Here is a 21,479-nt window from a genome sequence, read left to right on the forward strand (position 1 = left end):
TCGAGAAATAAATCACGCAACCTCACTTTGTTTCTGCCCTTATAATTCTGAAATGTACAGTATTGTATTTATTTCCTTGTGGCCTGCACTTTAAAACATCAAGTTGGATAAAGACAGTTTTTGTAGTTTTGCCTCTGCACTGTACACTACCCCAGAGGCTTTTAAATCAAACAATAACTGATTGAAGTGCTGACTTTCGGCTTTAGGGGATTTAACAAAATAATGCTTTAACTTTTAAGGAATCATTGCCATTTTTATACACAGCCCCTATTTTGTTGGAAAAGTAATCGAACAAATGACTGACGAGCAGTTTCGTGGCCAGGTGACGCCTGATCCCTTGTAATTAAATGACAAATGTAGTAGACATAAGAATGATTCAAAGTGTTGAATTTATATCTTACACAAATCAAAGTCTACAGCTTGTTACTGTTATTTTAATTGAGACCTAAAGAGACATCAGTGCCAGTGAGCAAGCCCTTTATTCTGCTGAAAAAAAAAAAAAAAACCTAAATAAACCATCAGAGGCAGTAAAGACTTTAGGAATTGTCAAATCAACAAACTGGTACGTTGTTAATAAGAATAAATGCACTGGCCAGCTCAGGGCCTGAAAAACCACAAAAGACAACTAAAGTGCATGACGACAGAATTATTTGGTTAAGAAAAACAGCCAAAGCATTTCTAAAGGCAAAGAAATGGGATATTATTCAGTGGCCAAGTCAGTCATAATCCAACAGAGCATGCTTTTCAGTTATTAAATACACAAGCTGAAGGCAAAGAGGCCTAAAAACAAGCAGCAACTGATGGTGGCTGCTGTAAAGGCCTGGCAGCCAGCATCTCAGTGAAGCAAACACATTTAACAATGTCAATGTTTTTTTTTTTTAGACTTAATGCTGATGGCTGAAAAGGATTTTCATCAGTTCTGAGCCTCTAAAAATGGGGGACTGTATATGAAAATGACTGTAATTCTTAAACAGTTAATGCAAAATTTTTGTAAATCCCCTTGAATAAAAACTGAAAATCTGCACATCAATCACAATGACTGATTTAAAATCCACTGCAAAAATTGTGTCTTAAACTGCATTTATGTACTTCTCCATCTACACACACATCTATAGGTGTGCATGTACGTAAACTCTGGCTGCAGTAGCAGAATTTAGGAAACAGTACCCCCTTGTGTTTTTTCTTCTTAGTACATGGTGTATTTAATAAAATATGTTAATATATTAACTAACAGTCCATAACCATTTATATAACAGTGCAAAAATATTTGTATTTCAATTCTGAGCTGCTTGCTATCCAGATGTGAAATCAGTGGCAATTAATGAATCGTAATATTAATATAAATTTATTGCTCAAAGACGCAGAGACAAAAAGTAGACCCCGAGACAAAACTGGACCCACGTATCGTACATCATGTTGTGCGACTCATCTGTGATTCGCAAAGAAAAACAAATAAGTTAAGATATTTGCAGGAAAACAAATCTTCAATATCAAAAACAATATACGAAACAGACCGTCATCAATGCGCACAAAAATGAAATACAAGTTTAGTTTGACTTGATCAAATCCACAAACTTGCGACATCAGTTACCTGCACTACAACCCTGTCTAGACGAGTGTCATCTCAATCCTGGAGTGACAGCGATGCTACAAAAGACTGTTAAAGGCTGTACTTTCATAAGACCTTTAAACACTTAAGCAACACATAACATTTATACTTTTTAAACATAACATGTGAACGCTCTCCAAAACTGGAAACAACTGGATAAAAACCAAAGCTACACTCTTCATGCCTCAACATGTTGCATAGATTTTATGTAAGTAATTGGGCCATCAAAAAAAAGTATTTATACTTTATGAATTTCTCGTGGTTGTAATAGTGTAATAAAACCTGAAATCTTCTCAAACGGTTCTCGAATCATAATGTAATATTTTAAAACCAGTAATATGCGCTTCTATTTGAGGCAGCCCAAAATTACATGAAGGTAATTTTGTTTCCAGTTCATGTTAAACTCTTAAGGATGAACATGGCTAAATGTGAAAACATTAAATATAGCTAGGGAGTAGAAGATAGTCCAAGTTAATCCATTAAGTTAAGAAAGAAAAATCAATCTGAAGAAGCTTAAACTGATCAAAAGCAAACATTCAATATGTAAGAGCTACTAACAAAATACTTAATGAATATAAACTTTCATAGTTTCCAGAGGTACACAAGTTTGAGAAAGGTCTGGAAGAAATTAAGAAAGAAAATATCAATTATGGTCATTCAAGATTTGTGTTAACTCTCCAGTCCCCAGTGGAGGACACACACAAACACAGAAATGTACAGACAGATTATAGCAACAAGAAAAAAAGAAAAGGAAAAAAAAACAATAGCCAATACATTTCAGACTTTTTTTCCAGACTTGCCAGGAGTTGTTAACAGTGCAATTACTGAACCCTCGGTTAGAATATGATCAACAGATTACCCACTATCACAGGAGTACATTTAAACAGGTTGACACGAACCATACAGAATGAATTAACACTCTAAATGAAGCAACTAAACTAAATGACTGAGCAAAGTAAAAGAAAAGCACAAAAAAGGATAAACACTCTAAACATGGGGTTGTTTGAGAAAAATCTATTGTGCAAGTTGACGCATTTATTACACCGAGACAACTGTGCATGTCTTTACACAAAGCCGAAACGAACACCATATCTTATGTTGTTGCCTCCTATCTAAGAAGCTCAGGATAAATGACACTGAGCATGTCAGTTTTATGACACAAGGTGGAGTGAAAGTATCTCTCTCTCCTCAGTAACAGTCTCTCTGACCTCATGGCCTGTGGACCTGCAGATTCTCCTCAGCTACATTTGCGCTGCACTAAAGTTCATCCCTGTAGGCAACTGACAGCATCTCGGGTGCCGGGGCAGCCCCTTTCAGGGTCTTGTGGGAGCCCCTCCAATCAGTCCTCACAGAGTCATCATCCCACAGGGTGGACGTCTCTGTGTCGCTCACCCACTGGGGATCACCGGCGTAGTGACACGGCTGGACCAGCAGGGGGTGTGCACTGAAGGCTTGTAAGTTTCTATTGGGGAAGTGGGATTTGTAGTCCTCGCTGCAGAGGGAGCACAAAGGCAGTGTTTACACTGGGTAAAATCATTCGAAACTTAAAAAACACAGGATAGAATATCACAATAAAGAAAAAAATAACAAAAATAACAGCACTGGAACTACAGATAGAAGTTTTTTTTGGGGGGGGGGCAGTTTGAGCAATTTTTCACCATTTACTGAAATGTTAAATATAAACATCAGGGATATTTTGTGATTTCCTTACACTATACTGATTTGACAAGAGATGGTGACAACAGGCCAATTTCAGAGATGGTTCAGTTACTCTTGGCATGAAGGGCAACAATGCATGGGGTGCATTTGTTGAGTGTTCTCAGCAGACTAGTCAAGCATATCAAATCAGAATCAGAGTGGTGTGAAAAAGAGAGAGAGTGCAGAGAAAGCAGGCTGGCTATAGGCCAGATTTCCACACATGATGGAGCACACAGAGACTGCCAGGCCTTCTGGTTTGCAGATCCTTTGGCACAAAGTGCATTTCATTTCTTAGAGTTAGTTCCTGATGACGAGAACAGTTGCCTTGTTGGGGAAACTGTCAAGGATATCATTGTTACAGTCAGAATTTGATTCAATCATTACACTAATAATTTAAAGATACATTTGGAGGTGAAGTCGATATTTTATAGACCTCCAACAACCATCTAGCATGAAATAGAAGCTTTACAGATGATGGCTCTACGTCAGCAGTTGAAGGATCACCAATGTGGTTAGAATTCCTTTGTACGGACAGACGTGCATACCAATTTTTATTGCATCAGACAGTCGTCTGGACCTTTGCAACCAAAAATGTGAACCTCATAGTGACGCCAGATGAACGCTAAGGGATAACCATAGTCATCATGGTGGAGAAACCATGGATGTCTGTATTATTATGGCAGTAGTTAAAACTAAACAACAACATCTGCGGTTGAAAAATAAAGCCAATGATTAAAAAAGCAGTTCCAACAATGGCCACTGGAGGCTTGCTCCCAAAGTGAGTCAACCCCATTGACTCTAATGTTAGTAGGCCAACCTCCAACCAGAAAATACAATTTCCCCTTCAAGTGGTAGGCCTTAGCTATTTAGAGTGACTGAACTGTCTGTGCTCTAGTTATGGTGCATATAATAGAATATTTTTAGTGAGCTTTAATTAGCAGGTATCTATGTCTGTGACAAATTCACATGATGCAACTTGTCAACTATCCTACCATCTTTCATTTCTTGACAATAGCTCATTTCTATCTGCCAAAGCTGAATATACATGATAAATGATAATAGCAACCACCTATCAATGGGCTAAAATGATTTTTTTGTGATTATACACGTACAACACATTATTAAAGCATCATTTTGATTTTGCAGCCAACGGCATAAACAAACCAAAAAATGCTGTAGTTCTAAATATAAGGCTTCAAAATTAAAGTCCCCCCAAAAATGACTGATATTAGTGTGGCAGCATAATTCTTTTATATCAAATCTGTAATAAAGAAACTTTGATGTTGCAGCTTAATTTTTGTTTTTTTACCAAAGTAAGTACAGACCATACTGTGAGTGCCACAAACACTGGTATAAACTTAAATAACAAACCATAGAAATTTAAGTATGGACTAAAATAGTCTGGACTGACCATACAGTAGTGTAATTCATGGAGAAAGGCAACAACATAGGCTTGGGGAAAAAAAAGTATATCTTCTTTACCACAAACAAAACTGAGTCCACTCTGGCTGCTCACATCTGTCTGTCACACTGTGTTTAAGAAAATGTCAGCCCACACTGACAAAAATTCAGACCATTAATCCCAGAAAGAGATGCAGACACGAGGCCTGTGCATCATAAAAGGAAAATGCTGAGAAAGATTAAGTCTATTTTGAAATGTGGTGCGCTAATTCAGCTTGACAAGCACAACATATCAAAGTGACTTCCTTTCAGAAAAATGCAGTGAAGTAAAACCACAGACTTCCACATAGTTCTTTAATCCATACACTCCAAACAAAACTAGGCTAAATATAAAGCATGTACACATGTTTAGGCAGCTATAGAAAAGAATGTTTTTAGCCCTGAGGTCTGTTTTAGTTTAAATAGTCTCGCAGGAGAAGGAGATTAAAGAGTGCTGAAAAACAGGTTTCATTATAGAGGTCACTGTATGGAACATACAAGAAGAAAACCAGAAAAACTTCAAAGTGTGCAGAGAGTAGCATGTAGTAGCAAATGAGTGTATTTTTGACACTTTTTTATGATACATACTTCGGATGTTTGTCGTACATAATGGGGAGGAATTCATCGACAGGCAGCATCTTGGAAAGTGGCTCAGCATTGAGGAGTTTCTGGGCTCCCTGTAGGGAGATGGCGTAGGACAGAGTCCAATACGAGTAGTCGGCCATTACCAAGTTACGAACGTTCTCCACTGGCTCCTCCTTTCCAGGATTCACCTGCTTCCTGCCCAAGTATCTGTGGCAACATAAAGGAATCATAAGAACTAAAGAAGTTTAAAAAAACAAAAATCAGGCATGGGGAATGTCAAGAGATTTATTCTAAATGACACTTCTTCAGCTGAGAGTCAGAGAGTGGAGACACACACGCTGCAGATTTTTACTTGCAAGGGCGGTCACAGAGCGCTCACATCAGAGTGGGGGCCCTGTGAAGTGCGTGCTCTGTTCTTGCACTTGTCTTTATTTATACACAAGAAAAATGAATACATTTGTTCAGTGACGTAAACATGTGCGTATGTGATTGTGTGTGTGTGTGTGTGTGTGTGTGTGTGTGTGTGTGTGTGCGCGAGGTCAGAACTGCTTGTTCGACTTCTTACTATCGCTGTGGGAAGATTCAGATAAAAATATCAGAACACGTTTTATAAAGAACAATCAGTTCTGAGCAATGAAAAGAACAATCAGTTCTAAGCAAGGAAAAGATCATCATGCAGTATTCTATCACAAGTAAACTTATATCATTAAAAGCTTATACTGACTACTAAGTACAATTTTCTATTGACAGGGAAGAAGCAGCAAAAACCCAGTATGGTCAAGGCATGTGATTTTTAAAATCAAACTCCACCTTGCTGTTCTTTTCTGCCTAGCAGGCATAAAACATTTTTCAGCACATGCTCGGTACGTGCATTTTCCTTCCAAATATGTACGAAAAAAGAAAGTGCTAACGTCACATGTTTAAGTATTTTGGATGAGCTTTAACCATGGAGCTTGGGATAATAATTCTATTAGGGTTTTTTTTCTTTGGTTTTTTTAATTAAATGATTTTTGATTAAGCAAAAATCATAATATGAGAAAAAAAATCACCCTACTGGACTTCATGGTTCTGCGCAGTACACAAAATGTTAATGGTTATAGCAAAAATGATTGCTCTACAAAAATATGTTCCATTAAGTTATTATTGTATATCATAGTCATAAATTAGTCCCAAATTCTACACTAGAAAAACTTCAAACTTTGTCTGAAGTTTTGTCTAATCCCGTTTGTATGGTTTCAAATAAAACCAGCAAACTATATCAAAGGGTACAAATGCACTTTGGACTTTATAATGAACCTAACCTGGGCTTTCTTACCTGCGTCTCATTTAACCTTAACCAAAACAGGAACTGGACTGGAAACTAGGAGTAAAATGTGTCTTACATGATGTCCCAGTCCAGCTCCACCTGCTCCACATCCTGCATCATTTTGAGTATTCGTCGCTTGAAGTTGGCCTGAAAGCGAACATCGTCTTCAAAGACCAGGGCCTTATCCATCTGCATGTCCACCATCTATGGAAAAAGAAGTATACACACTGTAAGCCTGACCTGTTAAATAAATCAAAAGGTTTGTGTCATAAAAGCAGGTTTTTATTTTGCATCCATCTTCTTTACAAACATGACTCTTGGTTTTCAGTTGAGTGCAACTATTTTCATTTACAGTCGTGAAAAAGAAAGTACACCTTTGAATTTTAAGGTTTTACATAAAAATAATCTGGTCCTAAGCAGTTCTTATGTAAATGCAAATTCAGATAAACAACTTATATATGACATCATGTCATTATTGATTGTATGAGAACAACTCCATAATGCAGAAACTAAGGACAACTTTACTACTTAGATATGAATTAAAAGGGTAAATAGCAGCCAGGCACTGTGAATCAAATACACTTAACATCAGCAGGTGTGAGCACTTACATAAAAGCAGATGTTTTGGCAGTTTGGTGGTATGGAGCATTCAGGTGTGTGTTAACACAATGTCAAGAAGGAAAGACATCTTACACATGACCTTAAAGAAGCAATTGTTGCTGTCTTGGAAGGGTTGTGAAGCCATTTTCAATCATTTTGAAGTCCATTTTTTGTACAGTAAGAAATAGTCACAAGTGGAAAACATTCAGTACAGCTGACAATCTCCCTGTGGACATCCCAGCAAATTCACCCCAAGGTCAGATTGTGCATTGCTCAGAGAGGTTGCAAAAAAAAAAACAAACAAGAGGTACATTTCAGACTCTACAGACCTCAGTTAGCATGTGAAATGTTAAAGTTCATATCAGCACAGTCAGAAAAAAGACTGATCAAGTACGGCAAGTTTGAAGGGTTGCAAGAAGAAAGCCTCTTCTTGGCAGCACGGCTTAGGTTCGCAAACTTACATCTAAAAAACCCCCACAAGACTTCTGGAACAATGTGTGGTGGACATATGACACCAAAGTGAAGATGTTTGGCCATAATGGACGCTGATATGTCTGGAGAAAACCCAAACACAGCACATCAGCACATAAACCTCACACCAGCTGTCAGCACAATGGTAGAGGGGTGATTATTTGTGCTTTTTCTACAACCACAGGACCTGTGCTGCGAGTCAGTTAGAAACTCTTCTGTATACCAGATCATTCTAGTGTTAAATATGAGGCCTTCTGTCCAACAGCTAAAACCTTTGGGTCATGCAGCAAATCTACAACAAAATGCCTGAAAAAGAAATAAATCAAGGTGTTGCAACGGCCGAATCAAAGTCCAAACCTCAACTCCGCTGAAATGCTGTGGTGGACTTTAAGATAACTGTGCATAAATGGATGCCTGCAAACCTCAGTGAAGTGAAGCTGCGTGCTGTAAATGAGAGCGGGCCAAAATTCTTCCACAATGATGTAAGACACTGATTAAGTCATCCAGAAAACCACTACTTCAAGTTATTACTGCTAAAGGTGGTACTAAAAGCTACTGAAGTTGATATAGAAACGCTTAGAACTCAAAGAAGTTATACTTTTGTTTTCACATGACTGTATCATAATATTGTAAAAAGGTGATTTGCAAGGACTGTATATACAATTATGCTTTCTTCTTATATAGTATACTATGAAGTATATATTAAAATATTTGAGTTTTAACTTCAGAAAAGGGATTTGACAAATGTGTGACAGTGTGTGTCCTCTCACCTCCTTCCAGATGTAATAGTGACTGAGGAAGCAGCCCACTTCTCCTTTGGTCAGAGTGCGTCCAGAGAATGGGTCATAGTATCCTGGCAGCAGGTCGACACCCAAAATCTTAATGTCACTGCTGTTCAGTGCACTGCATACACACACACACACAACAGATTACTATATCAAGAAAAAGAGTACTGCACCAAAATGGAAGACTGCAGTCGCAAACAAGGCTTAGTCGCATTTTTTTTTTAGGTAATTCTGTCTTTGATAAGAGAAGAGCGTTCAAATTTGGAGCATACGTAGCCATAACGCTGATATTTATTATAAACCACAAGTGTCTATATTTTCAAGATAAGAATTGAAATTGGCCTCACGCCAAGAGTCTGAATTGACACGGTGTTACATTTCTTGACAAACTTAACTATAAAACTGAGAGAGGAAAAGAGCTGAGAGCAATCCACTCACTTTCCATCCACGGCATCGACCACTTTGACGTCAATCTCAAGCTCGTTTAGAGAGAACAACATCCTGTCTCTGCGGTCAGGACGCCGTCGCAGGTTAATCAGATAAATCTGTAGAGGAGATGGGCGACCCAGAACGTTATTTAAATCTGGACACTGTGTACCATCATCGTAAATCTTTGAGTTTCATCAAATGGGTCGACTGCATATTCGGCATGTTTTCAAACTCTATTCACTCAGTGAAAACATGCATCATAATTGGTCTGAATCTTGCTGAATATAAAGTACTACCTAAAAAGTTGATGTATAATTATATTATATATTACACACAATTACATCCATGCTTTCATTACTGCATAGAACAAGCCTGTATGAGGTTGGGTTAACCTTTCTTACACATTAACTGAAAAAACTTGAACTGGTGCACCTACCTCATCAAATCCCAGGAGGTCTCTCTGTTTTGGAAACATGTGGATGAAACGGGAAGGATACATGGGTGGCCCGTCGACTTTTCCACAAACAGGGATATTAGTTTGGGGGGGGGGTAAAAGAGAGGTGAGCTGATGTGCCTTTTTTTTTAACTGTCATTATTTGCCTTTAGTATTACAAATCATCTATGCTCTTACTCGTAGACTCAAGGTGAACATGGACAAAGTTGAGGCGATCGTCTTCTAAGGTGTAGTGCGGTTTGGCTGGAACGTTCAGGTAGCCGTAGCGCTCCTTGTTGCACAGGTACATCTGTATCTCTGAGTAGCAATGAAAAGCAATCGGTTAATAAATTATAAACATATTTATTCATGTATATTTTCAACACTGAGTCCTGAAATATACAAATATTCTACAGCAAAGCAAGTGCAGACATGATTTAGTGCAACAGCTGTGTTGAGTAAACCTAACTGCTGAACATAATAACACACAAGCATCTACAGACCTGCAGCCCGACAGGAGAAGGCGAAAACAATAATATCGTCGTAGGGCCACGAGTAGTCCTCATGAGGAGGATAGAAAGCAAGTTTTTTCATGCCCTCCTTCCTCAAATCCAGCAGCAGGGTGCTGTGGACCATAGGCACAGGGAAGCAGCCCACTCGGTGACGATGACGGGTGGGGAAGTACTCTGCTGTTCGACGATAATATCCCTAAAGAATTGAGATATTTAAAAAAATATGCTTACTTATGTCCTCGATCTGTGTCATTTTTCTGCATTATGTTCATCAAGAAATCAACAACTATTTTTTTTTTTTCAAGTATTCCCTTTAAGCGGATAAATAATCACTCATTTTTAAGTCCTGCTCACCTGTGGAGTAATACCACACCAGTAGTTAGAGTACGCTCCCGGAGAATCTAACATAGGAGCGATGACTGACTTGTTTTCTGTTATCAGCAGGTTGAGGGATTCTGGATTTGTGAGGATATTGTCCGTGTCTGCATACTGAAACACAGAGACAGAAAATACAAAGGAAAAAGTATTTTTCATTCAAATTACAGTTGCTAAGTTTTTTTTTCTTGGATGAAATAGCAGCCTCAGTAAGAAAGACATCCCATCTGCTTAATCAAGAAAGGAGATAATATGAAACTTATTACAAGAAAGGTACCAAGATATAATCAGCCCAGCGTTTCCTGGCAAAGTTGAGCGCTGCTTGTTTCAGCTTCATCACATATTCGTATCTGCTGTTGGGCCAATGCTTAGGACCCAGCTCTCCAGCATAGGACCTAAGACACACAGAAGTACAGTATTATTAGGGGATATAATACTATATTGGTAAAATGTTGTATAATTTGCCACGTGAAGCAAACATGTGATTGGCTGAATGGTTTCTATTGTAAAAAACAAAACAAAACAAAAACAGCATCGCTGAATCATGCTGGAGTGTTGACCACAGTGAATACAGCATACCGATGCTAATGGATTAAATAAAACCAGAACAGTAAATAAGTTCTGTGATGCTGTGAAAAGAGCATAAACAGATGGATAATGTAACAGTTTCATGACTGTAGACGTTTAGCAGAACTCACTCAGAATAAATAACTGACAGGCATAAAAGTGTCTGCTAATAGAAAGCCCAGACACAGCATCGTGTACAGACAAGCCTAGATATGCTTTGTCAAACTCTTTTTTTAGCTTTTAAAATGAATACCAGATGAACTGCAAAGTTGCAGCCTACAGAGGGGAGTTAATACTTTCATTGAACACGTGGACAAAAAGAGCAAGTAAGCAAAATCAATACATGTGCAATCTGAACATTGATTTATTTTGTCAATACCAGGATGACACTTCAGAGGATCATAGATTTGCCTCCTGATGAGTAAGAGGGATTGTTTCTGTCATTTCCCTTGTAGAAAGCAACTATTGAAGGTGATCTGCTTTGATCCACGTGTGCTGTAAGATCAAGTTGGGGGTGGTTCCAAACTCAGATCCCAGCAGTACACAAAGCTTAACACATTAACATTTTCAGACTTACGTTGGCTTGTCCATTGGTCTCCACTCAACATAATGGTAATATTTCTGCATGACAGTCAGCCACTCCTTCAGTATGGCTGTGGTGTTATCTATGTTGTGATCTGTGGCTGCCCTGGAAAGCACAGAGAAGGCAGAGGGTGAAGTAACTGCACCAAACCTAGGGAACCTAAACATGGCGTTGGTTCTTGTTATTACTTATTCCCCTCGTTGTGCCAGGGGAACAGTGAAATCTACATTATGTGAATTTTTCAGCTCCTCATCATGTCGGTGAAAAATTCATGCTGCATTTCCACTCTCATTGGTAAATGTCAAATTATTTGCTGACAGGCTTATTTGATTCAGTGCCCAATACTGATGTTCAGCCTGTGTATTACTCGATCAACAAACAAAACCAAAATTTATAATGGTCACACAACACAATACAAATGATTACTACTTATTTGTAATCATTTGAGCAGAATTTTTCAGGTCTGTAAACGTTTTAATGTTGTCTCTCAGTTCCACTGAATGATCTGAACAATCATTTTCTGCTTCTCTGGTTTACGGTATACCACAAGGTTCTATTTTGGGGCCTTTACCGTTTTTGTCATATCTGCTCCCTTTTCAGCACATTTTCATCACTTTTAAGGACATTTCTTATCACTGCTAGATAGACTGGCTGTCAAATTTCTTCAACTTAGTGAAGAGAAAGCAAAAATCCCATGACAGATTTGTGCTGAAGGTAATGGAAATTCTAGATTGCCTTGGCCCTTTTGCTAAAGTTTGAGTAACTTTTGATTCTGGATACTCCCATTAAAGCTCTGGTTCACTCTCATTTTTATCACTTCAGAAATATTGTCAAGTTAACTTTCATTGTTTCACAGTCTGATTATGATTTGATTGATTTCCAATTCAGTCTTTTATTTCATCACATCTAGATTATTGCAATTCACTGATTCAGTTCCACTTGCACCCCATTAACTTCAGTCTACTTTAAGATTCTAGTTTTGACTTTTAGAGCTCTGCATTAACAAGCACCAGCATATATCAGGTATCTTTTTGTATCCTTACATCCCCAGTACATCCCTGAGGTGACTTAATCAGGACTTGCTGGCTGATATACGAATATAAAAATAAATGAGACAAATACCCCAAGAGTTTGAAGCTCTCTCCCACTGAGTCATAGCACTATGAAGTTGGTGATCTCTTTTAAAAATGAGGTTAAAATGCATATTTTTAACCTTGCTTTTTTGGTAACTTTTTTGTCTTTATGTTTTTAGCATTTTGTGATATTCATCCTGAAAGGGGCTATATAAAGAAAATTTTACTTTTTGATTACTTTTAACCTAATGCACTTCATGACCTCTGGGGAGAAAAGAAGAGCAAAGTGGCCGACAGTTTTTGCACTAAAATATGCATTGGATCCCGTTCCTGTCCACAGCTGTGAGTTATCTTCGGCAGTGTCACTCTAGCAAACCTTTACTTGTGGTGAAGTAGGGTTGGCCAAAATGACAAGGTATATCAAAGACACTAGATATCTGTCAATTAGCAGAATGGCTCTATTGCATGACCAGGTTTTTGTAAGTCTTGTTTTTTTTATTTGTGCAAATAAGACACCACTGCAGAGTAACATCCTTTTTTTACTTCATCATAATATTAGGGCTTTTAATGATTTCTTTAAACTCATATTTGTACAGCAACTGTAGAAACAGTTAGGAAAGGTCTCTTTGAGCCATTTCTAAACAACTGCGGATTCCAAGATCATTGGTTCAAACAATTATGCAATGTAAAAGTTACTCTCATGTGTCAGCAGTTTGCCAAGGTCTGGAAGAAGACCCAAATCATTACCCTCAGATGAGAGGAAACTGATTAGGATGTTTAGGAACAAACCAGGAACATCCAAGGCTCAAGCCTGCCATGAACTGAAAGTTGCTGAAACACCAGTGTCACTGTCCACACTGGAGTGAGTTTTACAACACCATGGACTGAGAGAGCGCTAACCAAAAAAAGAAACCCCAGATTTAAAATCAACACCTTCAAGCTTGACTACAATTTACAGTTACTTTCAAACACAATAACACTATCAGGTGTCAAACATGGTGCTGGTAGCATCATGCTCTGCTGCCAGTGGTAGGGGTAAACATAAAGCAGTGATGGATAGTTGAAACTTGGACACAACTGAGTGTTTCAACAGGACAATGATCCCAAACACACATCAAAACTGTTATTGGAATGGATAAAGCAGGCCAACATTAAGCTTCTGGAATGGCCTTCCCAAAGCACCTACCTCAACTCTATTGAAAATTTGTGGACTATGCTTAAAGGCCCGATCTGGATCCAACCAATTTAAATAAACTCTACTAATTCTACTAAGAAGAGTGTTCAAATATCCGTCTGGAAGTGTGCCAGAAGCTTGTTGATGGCTACCAAGGCATCTGAGGTGCTGCTTGCTAAATCTTCGTGTGGGTGGATGTTTATTTTTGACTCTGTATGCATTAGAGAAAATCCAAAATAAAGTTCTTACTTAAAAACAAACAAACAAAACATTAAGCTTGTATGCTGTGCAATCATTCAACCCTGGAAAAAAATGTTTCAAATAAATAATTAAAAGTCAAAAATTGCCATGACTTTCATGCCCATGATGATCAATATTCCCGTAGGACTCAATATACTAGAGTCATCTCCTCATATTAAACCCATAGTTAATCTTTTTCCATCATTACACCGATTAAACGGGATCTCTTTTACTTCCTCACTAATAAACCACTCCGCGCTGTCTAAACAGCTAAATCCCTAGAGTTTGTAGATTTGAACATGCAGCATGAATTATAAAGAAGTAAAATCACTGCTGGTACAGTTACTCTATACAAACTTCACGGGACATAAAACTGCAAGCAAGCGACGGTAGGAAATGAATGCGGCGGAGTGAAAGGCAGCCTGGACTGTGAAAGGCGCAGAGGGAACAGGGGAGGGGTAGGACGCTGCTGCTTTCACAAACTAATTTAAATGCCATTGACCTTTTGAACGGCTGCTATAGACGGATAAAAAGGAGACCCCTCTACAAACAGCCTGGCAGTCCATGCAGGAAACCCACCACACAGAGATGCGATCTTTGGGGTAGTTGAGTCTCTCCAGAGCTCCGAGGTAGTACGGCAGGGAGTGACCAGTATTTCTCGCTATGATAGCGATAACCACGGTTGGAGGCTGCATTTTCGACTCCTCCGGATACTTCTCCTCCGAAAAGTAACATTCAGTCTGAAAAACAAAGGCCCCCAAAGCTAGAAAGTGAAGTATCATGGTGGAGGCTGTTAAAGTTGGAAAGTAATCCGCGGGGCTCCGGAGCAGCACGTAGCCGCGGTACGCGTCAGCAGTCCAAGAAAAAAGGGCTTTCCCAAATGTTCAACCCCCCCTACTTCATGTACAAGCTGGCCCCTTCTGAGGAGAAATGCAAACCCAATCCTAAAGCCAGAGAGGGTTATATTCCGCTGTAATAAACTTTTTCCTGTAGGAAAAAAACAGAAAGAGGGGAAAGAGGCGTGATTTGGCCACACTGGCATTTACAGCGGTGGGATACCCTTAGAAAGATTAGAAAGATGGAGAAGAAAGTTTTAAGGGGGAGGGGGATTTAAACATGGCAATTTGTTAGTCAAAAATGTATTTATTTATTTATTTATTGTTTTTGAGTAAACCAGTCACAGCCTTTTAAATATTCCGACCACAGTATGGGCATTTATACACACATTTAGTCTGTATGTGTGATATTCTGATACATACATCTGAAATAGAAAGGGATTTTGAATAAACCCATCTTTGTCGTAATATGAAGCCAAAGAGTAGCAATTACAGAGATTCACCAGCAGGGGGAGGTTTTGATCCAAGAGAAGAATCATTATGTCGCGCACGTCTTCCTGAGGCCTTTGATCTTTTGGTTTTCTCAAATGCTGCAATTAGGATCAATTACGAGGTTATTTTCACATTTATTATTTTATTCTACTTAATATTTATCTTTTTAAGACGTTCTTATCGTATGTCACCTTCCACTACATTTACTCATGCTATATAGTACTTATTTGCATGCATGTAATAGTTGCAAGGTCAGTTTTACTCTGTTGACATTTGCCTTATAAGAAACGCAGTGTCTGCTACAGAGACACTGAAGGCTTGATGAACAAAAAACAAAAATAACAAAAATGAAAACAAGTGTAAATGTTTTTAACCTAATATTCATTGTAAATCTTTACATTTAAATATTCTACAGCTTTGACAGAGAAAGTTGGGAAGTTTGTGGTTTTAATCAAAGGGGACCTTCCAAATTTTAAACACAGCTTGTAACATCATTTTCCATTTTGCACTGTGGCTCTTATTTATTGCAGTCCTATAGCTTCGAGTGGCCTGTTGACAAGAGAAGATGTACAGTAGCCTGGGTGTTCCTCAGTATATTAAAGAGTCAAAGGTCATCTTGAATGTATCGAGTGCCAGTATGTGGGCAATAGAAAATTCATGGCCAATAGCCAAGTAGAAGATGCAGGGGCAGACAGATGCATTGGCTTCAGGGTGTAGGTGTGGCGGGAGAGCAGATTAAAACAAAGGATTAAAACACACTCGTACGGGGGAAATAAGCACATATACACAGTTAGATCTTCAATTGTATCTTTCGTCTAGAATAACAGTAGAAAATAAACGTGAAAAGATTTGCTTGCTCCTATGGGGCTAGTGAGTATAAGGAGGCAAATGTTTTAAAAACTGATGCTCAGAGTGCTCAGCATACAAGTGAAAATTCACTTGTATGTAAGATGGACAGCACAGAGGGTGTGCAAAAAGGGGACCGATGGGAACAGACAAAAGAGAATGGAAACGATGGAAAGGGCATTGGAGAGAAAAAATAAAGAATGGGGAGATGCATTAGTGTGGGTGGAAAATAATAAGCAAAGTGGTATATAATGAATTTTGGCTCTTTTGGCGGGCTCTGTGAATAAACGAAGGCAGTCAAGGCTGACAATGGCAGATTTGGGGCAAAGGGGTTGTTTGTGTGGACAGGTCACAAGGGTTGAGGGTCAAATCTCTCCTATTCATGACACCCCAAGTGTTGCCACGCTCACACACAAACACACGCACGCTCATGTGCACGCATACACGTATGTCAGCCTCACTTTCTCAGCGCTTGTGGCTGCAGCTGATCTGGGAGAGTTCAACCTCGGGTGCACTAACTTTTCACTGCAGGGTCAAGGGTGGAGGTGGCGTTTGTGTGTGGGAGTGTGTGAATCGGGGACAGACGGACAAGGAAAGCGAGAGAATGACAAAAAGAAAATCTTCATTGTTTTGACCAGATTGCAGGAGAGACTGCAAAAGAAAGCTGCAGCGACACCAGGACTGTGCATGCACGCATACAAAATAATATACCTAAATCACCTCAAATTTTAGCCATCAATACTCATAGCTTTAGCTCTATTTGTGCAGGTTGCAAGATACTCACAACTCTCATATCTATACAGAACGCACATGTCCTAACTGGTCACGCAGCCTCTATTCTATCTTTAATCTTTTCTTTGCTGGGCCAGGAAATTCTTGTCAGCGTGAGCGAATGATTGGCTATAAGTTTGGATGTGACAAAGTGTAAGTGTTTCTGTTTTTGTGTGTTGGGACCAAAACTGGTGGGCAGCACAGAGTCGTGACATTCTCGCAAGCTTCCGGGACCTTTATTGCTGTGGCAATAATCAATAGTGTTCCCACAGAGACGTCTTTTGGCTGGGCAGGTCAATACCTGTCACTCAGGGGCTCAGTCATGGCACAGACCCTCTTACTCAGCAGCTACGGCAGCCTCGCTCTGTCTGCTCCCCACCTCGCATGTCCTCCTGCATGTGTCTCAGGAGTGTCATGTTTGCACAGTTTAAGGAGCTGTGCGGTTCATTTGAAATCATATCCAACTGAGCATCTGCTTTTTTTTTCTTTGCCCAGAGTACCGAGTCCAATAAAACAGCCACAACAACAGTTACCATTATTGTTTAATCTCCAGAATATTGTCATTTTAAACATAATTGGTTTTGTTTAAAATTATATGGTGCTGTTGTTAAATTGTTGTTTTCAGTATTTTGTTTTCATCTTTAGCACAAAACACCTGTTTAAGTTATTTGTTAGGTTGTAGTCTGATTGATTGTGCAATCAAAACTCATCTTTCCAAAGTAAATTTTCATGAAGTGAAACCTATATTGCAGTTTTAAGTAAGCAAGTATGTTTGTTAGCCAGCACATGTTTGCTAACTGAGTTAAGTTTTACATGGAAGTAGCTCAGTTTTAATGATGCATATCAGATGGATTTTTAGGAATCCTTACATTTACTGTTAGGAAATAAAATCAGAAAATTATGTTCAGCATTTTAATTGCAATGTTGTTATTCTAGGCCTTGGATCCATGTTTTCCCCAAGAGTTTTACAGGTACTCGTTTTGTTGAAGTCTGACTGAAACGAGCATGTCTGGAATCATTTACAAACCTGCATTTCATTTCATTTTTAACTTCACAACACTCAGTCTTACAGATGTGATTTTCTGATTGTAGCTGGCAATATGAAGAGGGGATGCTCTGGAGGTGGCAACAGTGCAGATAAACTGACTACTGGGCCAAACAGCAGGTGTGTGTGTGTGTGTGTGTGTGTGTGTGTGTGTGTGTGTGTGTGTGTGTGTGTGTGTGTGTGTGTGTGTGTGCGTGTGTGTGTGTGTGTGGGGGTGTTTTCCCAGGTGCTGTTTGACTAAAGCACTTAAACAGAATTGCTTCAGTAGAAAAGGACTAGAATACCTGAAGTCCTGTCTTCATGCAACACCACCAAGTCAGCACAAAAAACCTCAGGCTCAGACCGAATGCTCAGAATGCTGGAGGTAATGTGATTAAAGAGGTCAGTGACACATGGTCACATCTGTTCTAATTAATATTTTTTAAAAAGCAATCAATTATTTTGATGTCATTTATTTTTTATTGGTCGTTTTAATATAATCGATTAAGATACCTGTCAAGTTGATTCATTTTACAGAAGATGATAGCAGTTACACTGACATTGAGCCAGTTTGGTTTAAAGTGAAATAGACATTTTAAACTGAATTAAGTCAACAATGAAACATCAAGGATTTTGATTTTATTCATTTTTTAAGACATTATACTTAAATGTAATTTCATCTGAAGATCTTGACAGTAACAGGAATAATGAGTAGACCCAGTGTTATTTTTTAAATAAAATAACATTTTTAATTGGAAAAATTTTTTGAATAAAGTGGTGTTTGGATTTTCAGTTGACATTCTCCTTTTTATTGCACTAATGTGAAGATTTCCCAGGACGCAGGACGATGTCAAAAAATTGTCAAGTTTCTCTTAAAGGCTTTTTTTATTTGAGTATACTAAATAAACCTTCAATAGATTGGCAACCTGTCCAAGTGTGTTCAACCTTTTGCACTAAGACAGCTTCCCCTACACAGAAGACGATGGATGGATGGGGATACTCTGCATTGCCATCTGCTCCAACATCCCTCCAGCAGTTATAACCTTTACATGGTGCTTCATTACTAAGGCTGGATGGACTTCCTTAAACTCAAGAAGCAGCAGCATCATGTGACATGTTTACAAACCTCTACCAACGAAGATCTCAAACTAGCTCACATCTCTTCTCTATTGAAATAAAGGAAGTCCAGTACATGATTAACCTTAGAGATTACCCCTGTGCACCAACCTTGATAACCTGGTTTGAGGTAGCCTACAACACACTTTTCAGAAGCGATGAAACATCCTCAGACTGAGACATTCATTCGTGAAGATCTTAAAACTTCATTATCTGAGTTTTTTTTGTTAATATCATGCAGCTGTTTTTATTAATCCCTTCTTCAATGTCTTCTTCTGTTGTTTTAGTCTGCTGGTTGTGTTCTCCCATTCATTTCAGCTTTTATCGTCGCAAAGGATATGTTCATTTTTGCCTGGTTAAATAAAGATTAAAATCTAAAATATATATAATGCAAATTTTTCATGACTTGCAAAACTCAGCAAAATTGGTACAACTGCACAACTGAGTCATTTTTCTTTTAGTCGTTCAAAATTTGACATAAAAAACAAATTATTGGATATTTTTGATCACCCTGTTGCCCCCATGATCTGTACAGTCTCGGTGAGAATAGTGCAGACTTCCTTGCTTCTCATCGTCTCCGTTGCTCCCTGGATGACGCTGTCCGTCTCCCCGTTGCCAAGCAACAGAGCAGCCACTGTCAAAGAATTCTGGGGGATGTTTAGGCAGCGGCATGCTGAGGGGGAAGGAGTATGTGTGTGTGTGTGTGTGTGTGTGTGTGTGTGTGGCTGTGATGGTGGCAGTGAAGAAGTAAGAGGGTAAAGCGAGTGTATTTGTCTGAGTGCAGAGTCGAAGGATGCACTCAGTTTTGCACTTACAGGAGAATTTTCTCTTAATCTTTTCATTTCAGCCTTTACACCACTTGGTGATTTCTTTAAGATTTATTAATTTCACGATCCAACATTTTACTACTCTTACAAATTGAACCTCAGATCTCTGATGAGTCAACTTTTCTCAAAAAAAATAAACTCAAACAAATGTATCTTTTAGTTATTTGCACTCTTAATGGTTTGGCTGCCCGACTGCAAAGAACAAGATCCCATAATTTTTAGTGGCTATATAAATAAGCTGAAGACATGTACTCAATGACATGTGATAAACAAATGTGCTTATGATCATGGGAGACTGTGTGGCACATAATTGGTTTTAAATGAAAGTACAACTGCATGCTTCTTGTCTGGCCTTAACACTTGCAAAGCACTATCACTTTCTCCACTAGATATTATAAGCTGCCATAAACAAGATCATCTTACACAATACAGTGCACCAGCAGGAAGATTTATGGCCTGAGAATTTTTGTTTTTCCTTTTGTCTTTTTTAAAAAACTCTCCTTCCAATTTACCTCTTTGTCTGTTTGACTCCACGTCCTGGCTTGCCTGAGCAGCTAGTCCACTATAAATTTCAGTGACATTCCCTGCAACAGTGTTGCCTCTTTTTCTAACCTCTTTACTCTCCTACCTCTGTAGCTGGCAGCAAGGAGGAGATGCCTTCACCAGAGGAGGTGTATTTTAAGGATTCCCCTGTCGCCTTTGTCCTCCCTCTCATCTCCATCTCTCGACAGGATGGTTTCATAGCCCACCTCGCTGATTGGGCCTCCCTGTCCCCTGCCAGGCCTTTTAGCCAGCGGGTTAAACATTGATTTGTGAATGGAGGGAAGCACAGTGGCCCCTGCATGGAGCGCACCAGTCCCCTACTGTTTCTGTGTATACACACACACACCCCTACTATACACCACCAAGACCAACAGCCAACATGAAAGCTTCTGAGCTAAAAGGCTTTAATTCAACAGCTGATGTTGGCTGATGGTGTTTTTACTTCTTTTTTTTTTGCGAAATGCTACCTAGCCTTTATTTTGATCAAATCACCTAAAAATGGTAAATAACAGTTAGAAAAGTAGTCTTATGCATGTCTTATGCTCATTCTAAAAGGTTTGCAGAGCTGCAACAACAGAAAGTTTCAGACCAAAAGAAACTGTGTCGCAGATGTCTCTGTGATGCAGTATATGTTTAATATAACCAAGCAGTCAGTCTTCTTTTTTAAAAATCCATAACCCTGAGCAACACAAGTGAAGGATGTCAAGGTGAGAGTGAAAGTGGACCCTCTTGACTTCTTCCCAACTCAAGTCATGAAAAGACAGAGAGTGGGAGAGTGAGAGAGAGCGGAGTTGAGATGGAGGGTTTTGCTTTTCACCACTCAAAAAAAAGAGCAATGAATGAGTGACTGGCTGAATGAATGAGAGGCGGGCTGGAGCTGAGAGGGGCTCTGGCTGTGTGGATCAGCAGAGGTTAACTCGGCTTCTTCAGAGGGATGAAAAGGGGAAAAAACGGATTGAGCTTTAAAGAGGAGGACCCCCTGCGCCTGGGGCGGGATCAGTCAGGATGATTTATTAGAATGAGCGAGCGAGCGAGAGAGAGCGAGAGAGAGAGAGAGAGAGAGGCGTTTGCAAGCGTCAAAAAGCTGCAGCGCAAACGCAGCGTTAAAAAGTGCTGATATGCACGACAACAAGATGGGCATGAT

At 39.1% G+C, this 21,479-nt stretch overlaps 1 protein-coding gene across 1 annotated transcript; it reads right to left on the reverse strand.

Moving 5' to 3' along the window:
* Positions 1-1,319: 1,319 nt before the first annotated feature.
* On the reverse strand, positions 1,320-14,815 carry cercam (cerebral endothelial cell adhesion molecule). Its single transcript, XM_063480722.1, has 12 exons — positions 14,460-14,815; positions 11,388-11,498; positions 10,521-10,638; positions 10,223-10,357; positions 9,860-10,064; positions 9,555-9,674; positions 9,360-9,436; positions 8,933-9,039; positions 8,480-8,612; positions 6,715-6,842; positions 5,336-5,539; positions 1,320-3,101 (listed from the first exon to the last, which is right to left on the reverse strand). The coding sequence occupies exons 1-12, from the start codon at positions 14,660-14,662 to the stop codon at positions 2,867-2,869; spliced, it is 1,776 nt and encodes a 591-aa protein (XP_063336792.1). The 5' UTR covers positions 14,663-14,815; the 3' UTR covers positions 1,320-2,866.
* Positions 14,816-21,479: the final 6,664 nt, after the last annotated feature.

This window comes from Pelmatolapia mariae, linkage group LG7 (assembly GCF_036321145.2).
Source record: "Pelmatolapia mariae isolate MD_Pm_ZW linkage group LG7, Pm_UMD_F_2, whole genome shotgun sequence".
NCBI lineage: Eukaryota > Metazoa > Chordata > Actinopteri > Cichliformes > Cichlidae > Pelmatolapia > Pelmatolapia mariae.

Excerpts from the sequence above, each read along its gene's own strand:
- cercam (XM_063480722.1), bottom strand. The coding sequence starts at position 14,662 with ATGATACTTCACTTTCTAGCTTTGGGGGCCTTTGTTTTTCAGACTGAA. Across the intron at positions 11,499-14,459 it reads AAAGATCGCATCTCTGTGTG|GGCAGCCACAGATCACAACA; the intron begins GTGGGTTTCCTG and ends TGTGCTTTCCAG. Across the intron at positions 10,639-11,387 it reads AGACCAATGGACAAGCCAAC|GTCCTATGCTGGAGAGCTGG; the intron begins GTAAGTCTGAAA and ends TGTGTGTCTTAG.